At 42.5% G+C, this 19,259-nt stretch overlaps 1 protein-coding gene across 8 annotated transcripts in view; it reads left to right on the top strand.

The window, feature by feature from the left end:
* LOC145413381 (uncharacterized) overlaps window positions 1–19,259 on the top strand; it is a 1,646,837-nt gene that overhangs the window by 1,008,749 nt on the left and 618,829 nt on the right. For all 8 annotated transcript variants that reach the window (XM_080283066.1, XM_080283067.1, XM_080283065.1 and 5 more), the window contains one exon: window positions 6,313–6,363. In XM_080283066.1, the coding sequence (XP_080139192.1) occupies window positions 6,313–6,363 (51 nt within the window). The remainder of the gene's footprint in view (window positions 1–6,312; window positions 6,364–19,259) is intronic.

Raw genomic sequence — 19,259 nt, 5'->3', positions numbered from 1 at the left:
TCGAGATTGTTGTTTGAATTGTTTGATTGCCAGTGTTTCACACAACTGAACAAAGCTTTCAGGCGTTTTCTTGAATATGAAATCCGAATGCTTTAACCACAGCCAAAGGGTTCACCATTTCACACCGATGTATTTCATATTCTGTTATTGTGACATGAACAGTTTTATTTGACTTAAGGTGTAAAATTCTACGTACAGGGTTGTCTAATTGTAATCAGCGTGAACCTCTTCACAACTAAAGGTCTGTCCTAAGCTGAATAATATCCGGTGGAAACAAGAATTAAAATATATATAGAAGTATATATGTCACAGGACTGAAGGCACTAACGTGCAATATTCATGAATAAGAGGGTAAGCCAGAGGTGATAATGAGAGATGACAGATGGTACCAAACCATCCCCCCCCCCCAGCCCGTCACAAGCAAGGCAATCCAAACAAATGAACAATTTTAAAAAATCACTGATGCATTTTGTCTTGCATACTAGCTACAGCCCGATGATTTTATCTGGGAGAACACGACGCAACACTGTCATAAAGTGGAACCATAGCAAGCCTCAGCATCGGATAAGCTACTGACATCACGTCTTCTTTATGCTGTTTTTTCTATCGCGAGATGATCTTACTGAAATTAGGTTGACATTCTTCGTAGAGAAAGGGTTAACCACCTCACTCCGATGACTTTTTCATTTTAATCACCTTTCAAAGAGACGATTTTATTCAGTCTCTCTTAAGCCAAATGTAATCGTCAGGAAATAGTAAGAATATAATGTGAAAGACGTCATTAGAGTCAATGGACGAGTGTGTGTTTTTCGTGATCACCACTAAATTTTTATCGTTGGTTAAAAAAAAAAAAAATCGTGTGGCTGTATGCATAATAAAGTAAGGCGGACGCCATCGTGTTAATGCCAGACAACACAGCCATTTCAGCTCTAGTTATTTATAACATTTTTCGATTGTGAATCCCCAGTATCCGGTGTCGTTTTTATTACCTCCGCAACGAAGTTGGAGGAGGTTATTTATTCATCTGTTTGTCTGTCTGTTTGTTTGTCCAGACGATATCTCCAAAAGTCCTCAATGAATTTCAGTGAAATTTAGTGGAAGAGAGGGCCATGGGCCAACAAAGACATGATTACATGTTCAGGCGGATCCTGATCCTGATCCTGATCTTGTGTATAATATCTCCAGAAGTTCTCAATGAATTTCAATAAAATTCTGTGGAAGAGTGGACCATGGGTCAGGGAACTATTTATTAAATTTGGGGGGAGGGGAGGGGGGAATCCGGAACCTATGTATTCCACACAATATCTCCACGGATCCGGATCCGCATCCTTTTTAATGGCATTGGCGGAAGTATGCGCTCTGTGAGTGCTTTCTAGTTTGATATTGTTTTGCTACAACCCAGCAGTTATATTCGGTTTGTAAGAGCCCCAGGTAGTATAGGAAGTAACGAATGTTGTATCAAACGCTTCATTAACAGTGTGTAAAAGCGTGCCCTGAAGGGATTAATGGAGGCAACACTCAACCCCTCAAGTCGATAGGTTTGTTTTGAACTGCATATGGTCGTGTTAAGACAGCAAGAACATGAAGGGGTACTCTGGGGGTGCGACACCCGCACCAAACAGTTGGTCTAAGGGTCGAACATTTGATTTTGATCTGTGACCTTGACGTTCAGCTGATTGCTCTCAAAATCATACTATTTCATTCTTGCCTGACCCTTAACATTTTCTCCAACTTTGGTCCAAATCGATTAAGAAGTGCTTAAGTTTATTTTGCCGTATGACCTTGATATTTGACCTTTCACTGTGACAGGTCTAATCGAAACCCTTGACCCTTGCTCAATCTTGAACCTTCCTGTCAAGTTTGTCTAAATCGGATTAGACATGTTTAAGTTGATCTCGTTATGTGATCTTGACCTTTGACCTATTGTTCTCAAAAACTAGCAATAGACCCCGTGTCTGGGCATCAATCCATCCACCAAATTTTGGTTGAAATAAAATCAAAGCTGTTTTAATTTCTTCACAAAAATACATGGGTCGAACTTTGACCTTGCCTTGCGATCGTGACCTTTGGCTGACTGTTCTCCAAAACATATTCCCTTATCCTTGCCAATCCCTTAATTCTTATGCAAAGTTTGGTGTAAATCAGACAAAAAATTGTTTAAGCTGACCTTGCAATGTGGCGAGGACGTTTGACCAATTGTTCTCAAACACAGTAGCTCAACCCCTTGGCTGATCCTCAACAATTCCACCAAGTTGTTTTTATCAGATAAAAACTGTTTTAATTATTTTATTCACACAAAGACGTAAAGGTCGAACTTCCGCTTTGCACTATGACCTTGGTCTTTGACTTTTCTCCAAATCGAACCCTTCCTTCCTTGAGTTGTCCCCATCCCTTCCCCGAAGTTTGGTATAAGTTGAAATTGCTAGGTCAAACTTTGACCTATCTCAATGACCTTCGTCTTTGACCAATTGTTAAGAAAAAAAAAAAAAAAAATTAATCCTTTAATTGTCCCTCTGTCCCATTAACAAATGTCGTTAAAATTTAATCCGTGAGTGAGCGCGCCGCACACAGATGCCGTACAAACAATACCCGTTCTGGCTTTGCTAGTGTGGATGGAATAAAATAAAAAAAGACGTCTTAGGACTGACACCGTTAAAATTGAGTTTCTAGGAGCAACTTTTTGCCTGTCTGAAGTATTAGAACCAGGCTAGACTGATCATTTTTATTCCACTCTTGAATTTCACTCGTTCTGAAATTTTCTGACCGAGGTTTCTTTGGCATAACACCTATTCCTTAGCGGTTTATTGTACATCTTACATCGTAAAAACCCCTTAGTATGTTGTTAAATCTTTGTGATATCGGTTTAGTTTGCATGAAAGGATGTAAACTACTTCACTCCGATGGTGTCTTGTCATTGTATATTCATTTTATTCTCACTGTCTTCTGAAGGTCTGGTTCAGCTTAACTATAGGTGTTAGAGCTAGAGAGGCTACATATCTATTTCACTAACTCCTTCACTACCTAGGGGAGTGTTCCCTGAACTATACAAAATCGTGTGGTAGAAGCAAGAATGAACTAAAAAAAAAAAATGCTGTATTGCGTTGAAAGAGTTAAAATGTAATATGCAAAATAAATCACTGACAAAGAGACGTCACGTTATACAATAAACGAGCAAGGGTACGGATTTTTGTTCACACCGTCAACTAAAAGTCGTATTTATGAAGATCCCAGTAAGGTTTTCCGATAAATAAGTCTTCATGACAAGTTAGCTATTATCACAGGTCTTTTTTTTTTTCTTTTTTCTTTTTTTTTTTGTCACTTACAGTATATTCAACCTGTTTTGACTGTGAGGTGCTTGGTAGGCGCGTGGGTGAAGATACACCAACATAAAATCAATCTTAAACATAACTTCAGTTCAGTAGAGTTTACCAATAAGGCCGTGAGCAGTGCACTGGAAGCGCACCTTCAGCATGCCACCCACAGCATTAACACTTTTAGTCCAACTACGTTTTCTTTTTCTTTTCTTTTCTTTTTCATTTTTTATTATTTATTTTATTCTTGCTGTGGCAGACAATTTCTATTCAAAAACAGAAAAGATTCAGTTAGTGAAGGGATTAGTGATAACCGTAACTAGCCCCTCCATGACGAAAAGTCTCTCAAAAAGTGTATACAACCGTCTGAATATGGCAAGAATGAAATAAATTGCATTTGAATAAAGGTTTCAGACTGAAAGTACAAGTACACAAGTGTCAGATTAGCACATTCTTTTCGGTGACATCTAATTTATTCTTTCTACTGTTACGGTAGATGATCTGAGTTACGGAAAGTCCTGTATCACTGATGGAGTTGGTCAAGGCTATATCTAATCCCTCTAGTTCGAAAGTTGTTCCGGCTGAAGGGATTAATGATGGATAGGGTGTCCTGGCATACTTTGGTTTCTTCATTTTTTGCACCATTGAGATCTGTAAGCACCGAGGGTACAATGGTCTGTTTGTCGGTCTGTATTCTAACGGTATAACTGGACAAGTTTCTGAAGACGATTTTAGCAAAAGCCAATGAAAATATGCATTGCTTATAAGGTTCCATGGAAAGATCAGGTTTTATTTAATTTTGACCAAACATGTCGGAAGGAAAGGATGAAGGGATTAGACTGAACAATTATTCAAGGTTCAAGGTGATAGAGAAAGGTCAGAGGTGAAGGTCAGAGGGTAAAGCTAAAGGTTAAGGTAAGATGGTAACATCAACTCAAACAGTTTGATCCGATTCAGACCAAGCTTGGTGGAACTGTTTGGAATAAGAAAAGACAGAAAGGATTTGATTCTGAGAACGATTAGTCAAACGTCTGTCACAGGGCAAGGTCAGACGTTCGAACTTATTATTTATTCGGATTTGATTCAATGTACTCGTAAATCAGACTAGGTAGAATGTGTTGGGTAAGACAAAGAGGAAGGGATTCGAATATGATAATCAAAGGTCAAGGTTGCATAAGGTCAAATGTTCGATCTTATTACTCAGACAATATTAATCCGACTTAGGCCAAATTTGGTGGAAAGATTAAGGATTAACCAAGATGAGACTTGATTTTGAAAGCAATAGATCAAAGATGAAGATCGCAGGGCAAGATTAATTCATGAAGTTCTGATCGTATTAAGGCCGAATTTGCTGGAAGTGTTGAGTCAGACAAGAATGAAGTAATTCTGTTTTGAGAACAGTCTATCAACGGTCAGGGTCTCAGGACAAGTCAAATGCTCTGCCTTTAGACCAATAAGAAGTGCGGGTGTTGCACTCTCTCAGTGCTTTGTCTTTCGCTCTTTTTTTCTTCCCCTCCACCATCCCAACAGTTAAGCCTTTTAATTAGGTGACTTTTAAGTTTCCAGCAGCCTCGACTGGTTTTATTCAGTTTAGGAGAGACTATTCGATTCGTAGGAATGAGATAAAGGTTCTCTACTAGTAGAGGACCTCCTAAACTACATAAAAGTGTCTGGCAGCAGCAAGAATAGATTAAGAATTACGTCCTCTAGCTGCAAAGTTAAAGTTTGCAAAAGGTGTGTGAGGCGTTGTTGCGAGGGTGGACTAATAATTGCTTGGTGTAACCTGAGGGCAGCACCGGGTTTCTCTTTCATGCTGCCACAACAACACCACACACTTCACCTGGCCCAACGCTGACCCACTTTGATCATGTCACCCTTACTGGAATTACCACCAAGCCGGAAACTGCAGCTCTTGTCTTCATTCCCACCAGTTTACCATAATATCTTCACTACGATGACTGTTTTTGTATATTAAACTTCCTACCATCACACGACCATGTCCGGCTTCAGAAACCCTTCTTTGTGAATGGGATAAACCGAATAAAGTCGTTTGGTGTTAGCAAAAATAATATAAATATGACATCATAACTTTAAGTGCGCTTGCACACACAAACACACACACACACACACACACACACACACACACACACACACACACACACGCACGCACGCGCGCGCGCACAAACTGAAGAGTCACCATAAGGTTCAAGTAGTAAAAGAAGCAGGTGGGAGGATAGAAATTGAAGGCAAACAGCTGGGAGCCATGGTAGAAATCGTACAACTGACATTATTTGTGAACCAGCTGCGAGCGGTAGACGTGATTAGACTGCATTTCACAAAACAGATCACGTTTACTATTGGTAGAAGTTCGCACACATCACCCTGGACATGGGTTTCGCAGATGGCTGTCAGAAACTGCGTGCTTGCCTAAATTTTGCCATTTCTGTTATAATAATGAGGCCTTACGACTTGATGAATCCATGCACACAATACCACTTTACTCTTTCAGTGCGAGAGGCGTACCCAAAGCTAACTAAAATCATATGATGACATCAAGAATTAAGTGTAAAAGATGTTATCGTACTGGAGTAGTTAAAAGAGTAGCCCAAAATTATCACGAGCTAGTCACATTATTTCGTGTACTACAGGACCTGATTGATCCTGGCTATTGTGATAGGTGTAGCACCGAGCAGAGCTGCATTAATGGGTACCAAGGGGAGCTACTTCATGGTTTGCTCGGGGGTGAGGAGGAGCTACATGGGGGAATGAGGAGAGGAGAATATGGTTATCAACTCTCCATCATTAAAATTAGCCGTTTTTCACTGTGAACTGCTCAAAGATCCAACTTCTACAATGCATTTTCTGTTTTTTCCTTAGTTGCTCAATTCCACCTCAGATGCGACAGGACTGTGGGTGACATTTTTACCGCTGCGTGTCTGATGTTTGCTGTGACCTACTTGTGTTATCCACTTGTGTCTGATCTCGCCTTTCCTCTTTCCAGGATATGACCTCATCGAGTGGCTGCTAGAGCGTCTGGAGATCGAAGATTCAAGTGAGTAGCTGGTGTTGTTATGTTGTCGTGTGTTTGTCCAGTGAGAATGGGCTGTCGTTAGGCGGCTGCTCCTACTGAATGATAATGGGACGACGTAAGTGCGCCGTTTTTGGAACATTGGTAATGGGTGTGCATTTTATCTTCGTTTACAATGTGCAGTATCGAGGCTGTAGAAAATGGGAAGGTGAGGAGGAGAGCAATTTTGTCGATAAGTTGTAGTGGTGAAGAGATACAGGATAAGTAGTGAGTGAAATTGTGTGTGTGTGTGTGTGTGTGTGTGTGTGTGTGTGTGTGTGTGTGTGTGTGTGTGTGTGTGTGTGTGTGTGTGCGCGTGCGTGAGTGCGTGCGCGCGCCCGTGTATCTCTCTCTCTCTCTCTCTCTCTCTTTATACCATATATATATATATATATATATATACCTAGGCTGCTTCCCTCAAGGAAAGGGAGGTAGCCGAGACAGGACGACACACCGCCAGTTCACTCATCCACTCAAACACATTCATTTGCATCTTAGCCCCAAAGGGGAGAAGGGACAGATCCTCACCGCACCACACCGCACGAGGGTCAATAGCGCCGTGCAGTCAGTGGCATCCGCAGCAGGGCCCGACAGCAAAGCTGGTTTACCCCTGCCACATCATAATTGACTCATCCCCTTAACCGCACCTGACCTGATCAGCTCTTTATACCAGTCCTTAATGTTCATAAATTTCATTATCACTTACCCCATCCATGTTCCGGCATCTGCACTAAGAAAGGGCATTTTAGCAACTTGCACTGTAGAAAATTCCGTCACTCACCGTCCAGTTTTCACTCCCATATGAGAGTGTTGGTAATAAAACACTTTCAAGCAGGGCTCTGTTAGCATCCAAAGTGATCATCCAACCATTCAAAATATGACAGAAAATTCCAGTTGGTCTCTCCTGAAATTGTCTCTTCTTAGCTTCACATTCGATTTTGCCATACATACAGAATATAACTCCCAGATCATTATAATCGGTCAACCTCCTTAAGTATTTAGTCTCCCAGCTGAACGGTACAACAAACTGCAATTCTTGTCATTGCCCTGCACTGCCTGTCAAAATCAATTGTGTCGCATCCTTTCCAATGTCATATCATTATTTTACTTTTCTTTATAATCTCTTTTAATTTTCTTCTTGTACAAACTCTATTAAACTCATTCACTACTTTTTGCAAATTACTCTCCTGGCACCATCAAAATAGTATCGTCAGAATTCATGTAAATTAACAGACTCCATTCACTATCATTTATCTTTAATTTCACTCCTGTGTGTGTGTGTGTGTGTGTGTGTGTGTGTGTGTGTGTGTGTGTGTGTGTGTGTGTGTGTGTGTGTGTGTGTAGCGCAGCTAAAACTGAAAAAAGGATTGTCACAGAACTTGACAAGATCGTTGCATTTGGTTCACAGATTAGCCCATATCAATTTCATGTCGATTGAACTTTTCTAAGAGGGTATTTTGGCCGCTAGTAGTTATCTCAGTTGCCATTACATTACGTGGAATGCATCGAGTGGGGGTTGTCCAGCGTCGATGCAGCAATTCATTAGTTTCGAGCAGTGTGAGGTGCAGTTGAAAAATGGTTTTCATTTGAACGGTCATATCACATATTTGTAACCAAAACGTATATCAATGGCGTCGATATACAGTCTGCATGCAATGTTGCAAAAGCTATTGCAAGCAGATACGTAGTTTTTGAGACAGTCGTGTGTAATCGCAACAACTGGCAGGAGGGGAGAAATCCATGAATTGCTGAAAGTTAGTCACCTTCAACACGCAATTCCGACGCTTTATATTTAAATATAAGAATATAATTTGGGATTGTTGGCACCAGTGCTATGTTGCGTGTTTGGCTGTGTGAAGAGATTCCCCAAACATTCAGCCATTCTGTTGCAGTTGCCAGATAATGAAAACCTAACCCGTGTAGCTGCAGGCGATTGGGTTTCTATGGTGAAGCACTTGTGATGTACTATAATTCTAGCCGTCTCTGTCTGTCTTTGTAGCACAGCCGAAACTGCAGAAAGGTTTCCAGTGAAACTTGGCTGGATAGTTGCAAATTTGCCGCAGATAGGCCAAATTCATTTTCATGTCGACTGATATTATCTAAGGGGGTGTCATGGCCTCTAATAATTGTCCCTATTGGCTTTACATTATATGGAACGCGCCGAGTGAAGATTCTCTGGCATCAAAGCAGCATTCATCGGACTCGAGCAGCGTGAGGTGCAGTTGAAAAATTGCCCCTAACTGAACTGTCAAATCGCACAAAATCATGTTTTTCTGAACAGAATGTTCAGTAAATCAATGGCATAGATATACAACTCTGCGTGCAATGGTACAAAAACTATTATAAGCCTAATGAATAGTTTCTGAACAAGTAGTGTGTAAATGAAACAACGGGTTTGAGGGGGGAAAAACATGAATCGCTGAAAATTGGTAATCTTTAACCAACGTTTACAACATTTGAAATTTAAATATACGAATATGATTTGGCATCAGTGGTTGGTACCTGTGCAATGTTGCTCACTCGGCTACAAGTATGTAAACAGTTTCCCCATACATTCAACCATTCCGTTGTAAATGTGAAATTACTGAAACCCTTGTGTGAATATATATATATATATATATATATATATATATATATATATATATATATATATATATATATATATATATATATATATATATATATATATATATATATATATATATATATATATATATATATATATATATCCCGACGTCCTACTCCCGCAAAGGGGGACCACAGACAAAACTCCTCTAAGTCGTTCCGTCACCCACCATTTGACTGCCCTCCCCCCAGTTCACTCCCCCCTCATATACCTTTCTACTCTATCTCTCCACCTCATCACGGGTCTCCTCCTCCCTCTCCATCCCTCCTCCTCACCTACATACACCCTTTTAGGCATTCATTCTCCATTCTCTCCAAAGGTCCAAACCACCTCAGTGTATTTCTCCTAATTATCTCACATCCACATCCACCCCACAACGTTCCTTCACTTCTTCATTCGTCAACCTGTCCCTCCATGTCACCCCACATGATCCTCTCAGGTAGCTCATTTCCACTGCTCTTGTTCTTGAATTATTCCTCTCTAGCAAGGTCCACGCCTCGATTCCATACGTCAGGGTAGGGATAACAGTACAATCATGCAGTGACTTCTTAACTTCCATATTCACCTCCCTATTTCCCATCATCGCTTTCAGTGAACCAACAACTTTCCTTCCCTGCTGTACCCTTTCAAGCACTTATCCCCAAAACTTCCATCCTTACTCATCACACTACCCAGTATATATATATATATATATATATATATATATATATATATATATATATATATATATATATATATATATATATATAATCATCATCAGCCGTTGAGGTCCACTGCAGGACCGGCCTATCCCTACCGAAGCAGGGACGATACAGCCAATGTATCTCTACCTAGTGACTTAGGCTGTCTGGTAGAGACTGTATGTAGGGTGAGAAGTCCTTGTGAGTGTGACAGTAGTGTTGTACTGGCTTTGGATGTGTGTGTAGTCTGTGAACCAAGTGTAATCGGCCCTTCTTAAGCCGATTGGGTGCAAGCATACTAGTATGCGACACTGGTTCAACCACAGCACCCCTTGTGTCTGCCAAAATAGCAAGTGGCTTTGGTGAACGCTTCTCAAAGTTTTTACCACTCTGGCGAGAGGCGAACCCGCGCTCACCAGCGTGCGAAACGCACACTCTACCTAGAGGCTCCATATATATATATATATATATATATATATATATTCATTCTTGGAGGCATAGGAGGTGAAAGCTATGGCACAGTCTCCTTTACTGATTTTCTTATGTACGATTTCTATTTGCCGTACAATTTTTTGGTGTTCTTGTTGAAGTTTCTTCAGGAGTTCCCCAAAATGCAACATTTCAGAACTCTATTGTTCCATTTTCAGGCTGGATCTGATGGTTCTTTTTTGTTGTTTGTTGGGGTTTAATGGTCATCGCCCACTAGGAGGGGCATTAGGACAAATAAACCAATAAACAGTAAGACTATAAAAAAAAAAAGTGGGAAGAAAGACGGCTGATCTAAGGAGCCAAACTAGCAGGTAGCACAAAGTAGAATGCTCGAAGGTCGGCAAGGTCGAACATATCATCTCTGATACCCAGTTCACCCGCCCTGAGAAGATCGTACAGGGTCTTATTGCACAATTCCCTGAACTGGTACTACCGGGTGTGGGTGCCAAGAGTTAGAAGGTGTTGGTATAAAGACACCTTGATCTGGCAGTCACCGGCCTTGAGCGCAGGGCGAGACAGGCTACCTGCTGCAGCTAGAGGAGGGGAGGACTCAGCAATGTCCTCCTCAGCCGAGGAGAAGGTCGACGCATGCTTGGCCATGGAGGTGAAGGCAGAAGAGCCACACCCCTCTTCAGGAAGTGACGACTGATGGTGGTAGCCAGTAGGATCAACATCCGTTTTCATGGTCTGGTCCGGAGCCGGGTCAGTAGCCGAAGACAGGCAGTTACACCAGTTCGATGGAGGATCGAGCCGCAGCCTTTTCTTTGGTGTCTGACAGGAAGTGATAAGCTGTGGCAGTCGGGTCTTACACTCTCAACAATGACGAAAGGCAAGATGTACATCACTGGCAAAGCACTCGGGAATGACAAGGCGAGGCAGCCCATTCTCCTCAAAGAACTTGGGGAGAAGAACGCACAATGTCTCCTTGTCACCCATGCAAAAAGTCTTTGCCATTATGACGCACATCTCAGATATGATGCTAAACTTCCCAGGACTCACAGAGACCCTGATCTGGTGTCTCCGAGCCGAGCGGCGCCGTCGTGCATGGGTGGAAATCTGCACAGTCGCGTCCCATGGACTGGTAACATCCCTGGCCTCAAGACCCTTAGGAGTCCTAAAGATAGCAAACTCCACTGCCAGGCCATCCCTGAGAGATCGTTGGAGGTGCCGTGGACTTGGTGCTGCCACAGCCTGGCAGTGCACAAATTCATTAGTTCCAGTGTCCTGGCTCTTGATGAACCCATACCCCAAACCACAGTTCCCTGGATCGGTGTTGAAGACATCAGCAAGCTGATTAAAGCCCCCCTCAACGGGTCATAGGCACAAGCAGATGAGTGGAAAGTGTGAACACTGCAACTCTGGGCTCGAACTCTCTGTCTCAGATGGGTCTGGTATGGTGAACAGACAAGGAGGGTAAGCTCGTAAACATTCCCCTGGAACATGACACATAACTATCAGTTTTACATTGGGGTACCTATTTTAGTTCTTGGTACGAACATGGGTGGCTGCTTATATACAGTTCAAGGGAATCAGGTGGAGACAGGTGGGTGGAGCTTATCAGTTAAGCTGATCGCTCATTGGCTGCTTCATTGGCTACACCTATGTGGTGTTTTGAGGATGGTAGGGTGTGGACATCATCGACTTGTATGTTTATCACAGGTTGTTTTGTGATAATGTAGATTGCCTCTAGAAACAATAAATGGCAAGGGTCTTGTTCTCTGTCAATTATTTTGGTGTTCTCATCCAGGTTTTGCCATGTCAGGCGAGAGTTGTGTAGGGTGGCATAGTGGTTCTTCATGGCTCCATTCTGTAGGTGACAGGTAAGGCGCAGTGATAGTCTGGTCTGTGTCACTCTAATGTATGAGTGAAGTCCACACTCCTCACTGTTGCAGCTATGATGGTAAATGACATGATCCTTCTGAAGGGACATCTTGGTCAAGGCGAGTTGGTTACAAAGCAAAAGGTGGGCTGGATTCATTGTTTTACAGCAGATGATGAGAGAAATGTGTTATTCCGGGTCTGTAGGGCGTACATTTTTGTATACAGTGTCCTTGATGATCTCATCCATTTTGTAGTCTGTAGATGTGGTTTCTGTAGTATAACTTGATGTGTTCACCAGATGTGGGTGTAGTGGTGTCTTGGTGAGTGTACCATTTGTTCATGTGTCTTTTAATTACGTCGGATACATTGGTGCTAGTGTAGCCGTTGTTAACTAGGACTTGAGTTACGCATTCTAGCTCCTGGTGGGCGTCTTTCCAAGTGGAGCAGTGAGAGAGGACTCTCGTGATGTAGGCGCTAATGTGGAGCGCAGGTATCGTCCTGGGCACTCATTGTCGCCATGCAGGCAGAGTCCTTTTTTCTTGGACATTGGGCATACTGTAGTCTTCAATCCTACATTGTGTGCAGTGACGAGTATGTCCAGGAAGGGGAGGTGTCCATCGTTGACTTCGTCATAGGTGAAGTTAAGTCCAGAGGCAACAATGAAGTGCTGTCTGAGATCTTGCAACTCCAGAAGATCCTTGATATGAATGAAGATATCACTGACATAGCAGTAATATGGGGAGGGGTGGCTAATAGCTAGGAGTCTCGATTTGATGGTCCCTGTGTAGAAATTTGCAAAGAGGACTCTGAGGGGCTGCCCATAGCCACACCATCGATCTGCTGATACATCTGACCGCTCAGGCAAGTGAAAGGAGCTTCTTTCATGCAGAGCTCCAGCAGAGTCTTCAAGGCCTTCTCTGGGCTTTCCAGGGACTTGGTGTCTTCACAGCTGTATACACTGTCGAGTATGAAGTCAATCGTCTTGCCCACAGAAACGTTGGTAAAGAGGCTTTCAACGTCGAGGGAGGTGATGATGTGGTGGTTAGTGGGAGGGGTGTCATGTAGGACTTCAAGGAAGTCTGAAGCAGAGGATAGGCTGTAGGTGTTAAGTATATACCACATGGTGTCAGGAGTTCTCTGAGTTTCATGGCTACGGTGTAGGTGGCGGTGGATATCTGTAAGATGATCATGCATAGAGGGTTGCCAGGCTTGTTTGTCTCGACATTGCCATAGGTGTAGCTGACTGAGTACTCACCAGTTAGCTTCTGAAGATGTAGGCTGTTGGTGGTGGCGTTGATAGTGGAAATGGTGGCATTAACTAGCTTCTTGATGGAGTCATTGGAGTTATAAGTCATCTTTCTGAACTTAGAAATATCACTGAGGATGGTGTTGATCTTTTGAATGTAGTCTTCCTTGTTGAAAATGACGAAGGTGGCGGTTTTGTTAGTGCGTCAGATCATGATGTTTTTGGTTGTTCACAGCTGTTTGGCAACCAGGATGTGGTTTCTGGTGATGTTTTTGCTGTGGTGGGAGCCATGGGTCTTGGCGGCCTCGGCAAGGAAGGAGTGTTGAAGGTCATGTGTTGTCTTAACTTTCCCTGCCTTCTCAAGTCACTGTATGTCATCGAGGAGGACCTCGATCTTCAGTCGCTTGCGTTGGGGGCGCGGCTTGGAGAGGTAGTGGCAGTTAAGCCCCTTGTTGACGGGCTCCTCTTGGTCTGGAGTCAGATTGATGTTGGTGAGGTTGATGTAGCCGGTGGTAGTGCGGGGCAGTTTGATATTACCGCTGTAGAATTTGGAGAGCTTGTTGATGGTGGTACTTTCCATACCTCTACGATATTGCTCCCAGAGTGTCTGGGGTTCTTCGTCGATTTGTTTCCTCAGGCCATCTGTGACAGGAGCCTTGGTCCTCTTCTTCATGAGAATTTTCAGTTCTTGTAAGTCCTGTGTAATCTTTTTCTTACTTGCCATTCTACCAGTTCTCTCTGGAACCAGCGTGTGCGTTCATCATTCCTGGAGCTTTCGTCGTGCAGTCATATGTTTGTCTAGCCAGGCAAGATATTTTCTTGAAGGCATACGAGGTTGAAAGCTATTGCACATTCTCTTTTATTGATTTCTTTATGTATGATTTCTATTTACCATACAGTTATTCGGTGGTCTTCTTGGAGTTTCTTCAGGAGTTCCCCAAGGGGTAACAACATTTTAGATCTGATGGTTCTGTCATGGGTGGTTGCTTATATACGATTCAGGGGAATCAGGTGGAGACAGGTGGGCGGAGCTGTTCAAGTAAGTTGAGTGCTCTTTAGCTGCTTCTTTGCCTAAGTCTATGTGGCACTTTGACGATGGTTGGATTTGGATATCATCGACTTGTGTTTATTGTAGGCCGTTTTGTGATAATGAAAATTGCCTCTAGAAACAAGAGACGGCGAGGGTTTTTGTTCTCTGCCGATTATATTGGTGTTCTCATTCAGGTCTTGTCGCGTCAGGCGGGAGTTGCGTGGGGTGGCGTAGTGGTTCTTGATGGCTCCATTCTGTAGGTGACTGGCGAGGCACCTCGATAGTCAGAACAACCAAGGTGGCGCAACATATCCCTGTTTTATAGTTACGCATGGTGCTGGAGAGGGGAGCCTTCATGCGACCTGATAGCCTCGTTGCCCGTTTATACAAACAACCCTCAACTCCTTCCCCATCACGGAAAGGGGGATGGGACGCTGCAGAAGGAGGCCAACTTCTGTCTGTTGGGTTCACGCTCAAAGTTGCATCTGCTATATACTACTACACCAGCATTTTATGCTAAAAGGATCACCGAGCTTCTTCCCCACCTTTGCACTTGGAGCATTATCTTCACAAAGGATTATATTGCCCTCACTAATCTCGTTCCTACACCATACTTGTCTAACGCACTCCATAATCTCTCCCACCATTCTATCATAAGCCTTCTCCAAATAAGGAAATTATAATAAAATAAAATAAGAATAAATATTAAATAAAGCAAATACGGATACTTCTTTTTAATGCATTTTTGAACTGATGTTCTTAGTGTACAGTAAATAAATGTTCTAGAAATTCCCTACCCTTCTTAAATTCACCTTATTCTTCACTTGTGTTACCTCGGGTTACGTTACGCACCCTCTCTGTAAGCACCCTACCAGATGCCAACCATATTCTTTGAAAGCCTACTGTATACCATGTGAGAGAATTCTGAATCATAGCGTAGGATATTTCGTATGCTTTTGCTCTGAGCGAAGGCCAATACTTTTGTTACATACTCGTATGCTGTCTGTAAAAGAGTGCTGTTTCTCTTCAGTTCAGTTACATATTATGTGAACATTGTAAGTTTACACAGTGTGAACTAGTGTACTGCTGAATATATACAGTAACTGACTAATGAGCGTATCTTGCGTCTCTGTGCATACACCGGTGCGTACCTCAGCGTGGTGACGTAAGTTCACAAATATACCTCACAGATTATGGATCTGTCCGAAACAAAGAGAGAAAAGAGGACATTAACTCCTTCAGCGGGGACACCCCCACTGACACGGAATCAGGGTTGCCATTCGTACGATAATTATCGTACATGTACGATTAAACTGCCTCTGGTACGATGTACGTACCTTTCCTTATTATCGTACATTTTGTACGATAATTCTGTGTTTTATGGCATAAGAGTTTTAATTGTAAAAAATTATAATTAAAAAAAAGCCTTTTCATCAGGAGTAAATCTTTTCCATAGATAGTATGTTATCTGTAAAATGAGAAGTAATTTTCCTTAGTGCACGTAGGGTAATTCTGTCTATGAGATAGCTAGGCTTGTTGTACTTGTACTGTACGAAATGTACAGGCACATTTCGAGTCACATTGACGGTTGACCGTTACAGTTTCAAAATGATATTCGTCAGTCATCACCATGAAGCTGCTGGGTGAGTCATCTCAGTGACAGGCTCACTACTAGAGCTAGAAATCAGACACAGTTTCCATGTCTTCTAATATAGGTGATAACGAGCAGGACAGTGAGCAGGAGGTGCTTCCTGTATCGCCACAAAAAAATAAAAAGGTAAGCCATATGGTATAGTTTTAGGCTGCTGTTCTTTTACAATTTAAAGTTGTTCTTTTACATGTTAAAGTGCAGGCCCAGACAAGGAAAACTACGATATGGAATTCTGTTAACAAGTATAAAATACAGTAACGAACAGAAAACAAAAGTGTTTTGATCTGACATAAATTTCCCGTTCCGTGTCAGTACACAAATGTGTCACCCCCCCCCCCACACACACAGTATACAGTATTTACATTAGCCATTATATATATCGAAACTTTTATGAATTTCCATTTTTCTTTTTTACTACATAAGACTAATGCTGTTTATGTAAATTTAAAACACCATTGAGGACATGTGTTGATAAGAACTCCATCAATTATTTTATCATCGTATTACTGTAGAGCGCAGTGTAGTAGTAGCAGTAAAAATATACCGGTACGATAATTTTCATGGGCATCTGATATATTTTTAAGATAATTTGGGTGGAAAAACGATAATTTTCAAGCATCAATACGTAACTTGATAAAAAAAAAATCTGGCAACCCTGCACGGAATGGAAACAGAACGGGAGACGAGACTGACAGAAATTGTAATGGATGTTGACACCAAGACAATGATTATACAAAAATTCACCTTTTCTTGAGGGGGAGGGGAGGGGTACACGGAAGGAAGGTGACAAAGACCAAGGGAAGAAATAGTGAAATTATATAAATCTATTTCAAAATTTTATTACTTTCTTTCATCTGTTGTTTTGTATTTTCTGTATGGTGATAAAGAGGAAAGTTGTAATATTTATCAGCCAGTCCAAGTAAGTGAAATAGATTCGCGTCAATAAAGACAGCACGGACGGAAAATCAGACGAAGGCGAACGATATAGAGAGAATGGATGAGAAGTGAGAGCAATTGGGAAAGAGAAAACGGAGGAGGAAAATTTAGATAAAGCAGATGGATGGAAAATAAAGAAAAGTTGGGTGGAGTAAAAGGGGCCAGACAGTGCGAAGGAAACGGACGGGGCAGGAGACGGAACGGGGGAACGGGAACGCAGAGAGGGCCATGAGGGAAAGAATGGGGAAGAACAGCAAATGGGAGAAGAGGGAAAGGGAAGGAAAAAAGAAAAAACTAAATGTCGGGGTAAAACTGATGTGTGGGATATAAGAGAGAGGGAGGGGAATGTGGGAAAATGGATGTTGAAGGAGAGAACGGACACAGGGAGAGAAACGCTGGGGAAATGTATGGTAAATGTGAGTCAGTTGGATGGCGGAATGGTAGAAAGAGACATGAGGTGATCGGTGTACCAGATACAAACCAGAAGAAGAAAGGATAGTTAAGAACAACTGACCTAGTGATCATTTCGAGTCTGTTTGTCGCAGGGAAGACTATGACCATGCTACCTAATTCTGTGAGTTGAAGAAAAAGATAGCATAGTAAGTAGTGAGATATGTCGGGGAGCGATGGAAGCATTCGGAGAGGCGTGCAGTGTATGGGACGGAGGTAAAAGAGGGCGAGACGGGAATGGAGAGGGACAGGATGAATGGGGAAGGTGTATGAGGAAGGGGCAGAGATGGAGTACAGGCGGACAGGAAGGGAATGTGAGGAGGGCTGGAGAATGGAATAGGGAGTAAGGAGAGTATGAAGAGTTGCAAGCTGGAAAACTGGAAGAGGGGTGAGGAGAGAATGAGAGATAGAATGGGAATGGGAGAGAAAATATGAGAATGGAGAGAGACGAAATGGAAATTGGAGGGATAAGATGGGAATGGAGAGAGGTAAAGTGGGAATGGGGAGATGAAGTGGGATGACGAGAGGTAACATTGGAATGGGAAGTTAAGATGGGATGGAAAGAGGTTAGTTGTTTAAGGGGATGGGGAATGAAGAGAAAGGGAGAGATAGGAGGAGGGAATACTTCCATGAAAGGAAACATGAGAATGGTGAGGGTGTGTGTGTAGTACTAGGTGGGACAGAGTGGGAATCTGGATGGCGTATGAGGAGGAAATGGGGAAAACAAAATGGGAATGAGGAACAGGAGGTGGAAATGGAGAGGGAATATGATGAAGAAAATGGAGAAGAGAAAGATGGGAATGAAGTAAGGAAGAACAAGATGGGAATGGGGAGTATGTATGAGATGGAAACAGGGAAATGGAAGGAAGATTAGAAAGGGGGGGCTGGGAAGAAGAAATGGGTAGGGGGAAATGGGAATGGGGAGGGGCAGGGAGGAAATGAGGTGGTGTTTTCAGGAGATGGGGAAGTGGTACTAAATGGAGATAGGAGGGGAAGATGAGAATTGGAGAGGGGGAAGTAAGAGAAAGAAGAAAACCGAAATGAAACGATGGTATAAGAAGGAGATAAGGAATAACGAGAAAAAAACTGGTGAAGAACAGAATGGGAATGAAATGATAAGAAGGATGCGGAGAGGAGTAAGAAGAGGAAATGGGGAAGAAAGGATGGATATGGAGAAGGAATTTGTGGAAGAATGAGACAGAGAAGACAGAATTAGAGATTGGGTATCAGAAGAGATGGGGTTGAGAAGATGGAAAAGAAGATAGGATATGAGGAATGAATGGAGAAGCGAGATGTAAAATTGCGACTGAACGTAAATTGTGAAAGTTTTTACATTTCCTCTTCCTAAGAGGCCCGAGACGCTTATATTTGGAGTCTCTTGCTGGCTGTGTGATGGTGGTTGTAGACGGCTGTGAACTGTGCAATAGTTTTGGTTATGATTCTGGTTGTGGCTGTATTTGTGACTGTGGTTGTGGTTGTGGTTGTGGGGGCAGTTGTGGTTGTGGGAGTGGTTGTGGTTGTGGATGTGGCGGGGGTTGCGGTTGTTTCTGTGACTGTGTTGTGCCTATGATAATGGTTGTGGTTGTACTCTTTATAGTGGTTGTGATTGTAGTTGTGACTGGTTACGTTTGTTGTTCCAGCTGTGGTTGTGATTGTGGTTGTGGGTGTGGTTATGACTGTGTTTGTAGCTGTGATTGTGGTTTTTATTTTGGGTGTGGATGTGGTTTTGGCTGCGATTGCTATTGTTATTGTGGTTGTGGCTGTGGCTGTGATTGTTACAGTGGTCGTGGCTGTGATTGTGGTTGTGGTGACTGTGGCTGTAGTTGTGGTTATGGTTTTAGTTGTGATTATGGTTCTGGTTGTCTGTGATTGTGGTAGTGGCTGTGGTTGTGATTATAGCTATGGTTGAGGCTGTGGTTGTTGTTATGGTTGTTGCTGTGGTTGTGGTTGTA

This window comes from Coenobita brevimanus, chromosome 96, assembly GCF_032717465.1.
Source record: "Coenobita brevimanus isolate Jiangsu-jjx chromosome 96, ASM3271746v2, whole genome shotgun sequence".
NCBI classification, from domain to species: domain Eukaryota; kingdom Metazoa; phylum Arthropoda; class Malacostraca; order Decapoda; family Coenobitidae; genus Coenobita; species Coenobita brevimanus.
The sequence above is the reverse complement of the archived record's forward strand: the minus strand, read 5'-3'. Positions and strand labels throughout refer to the sequence as shown.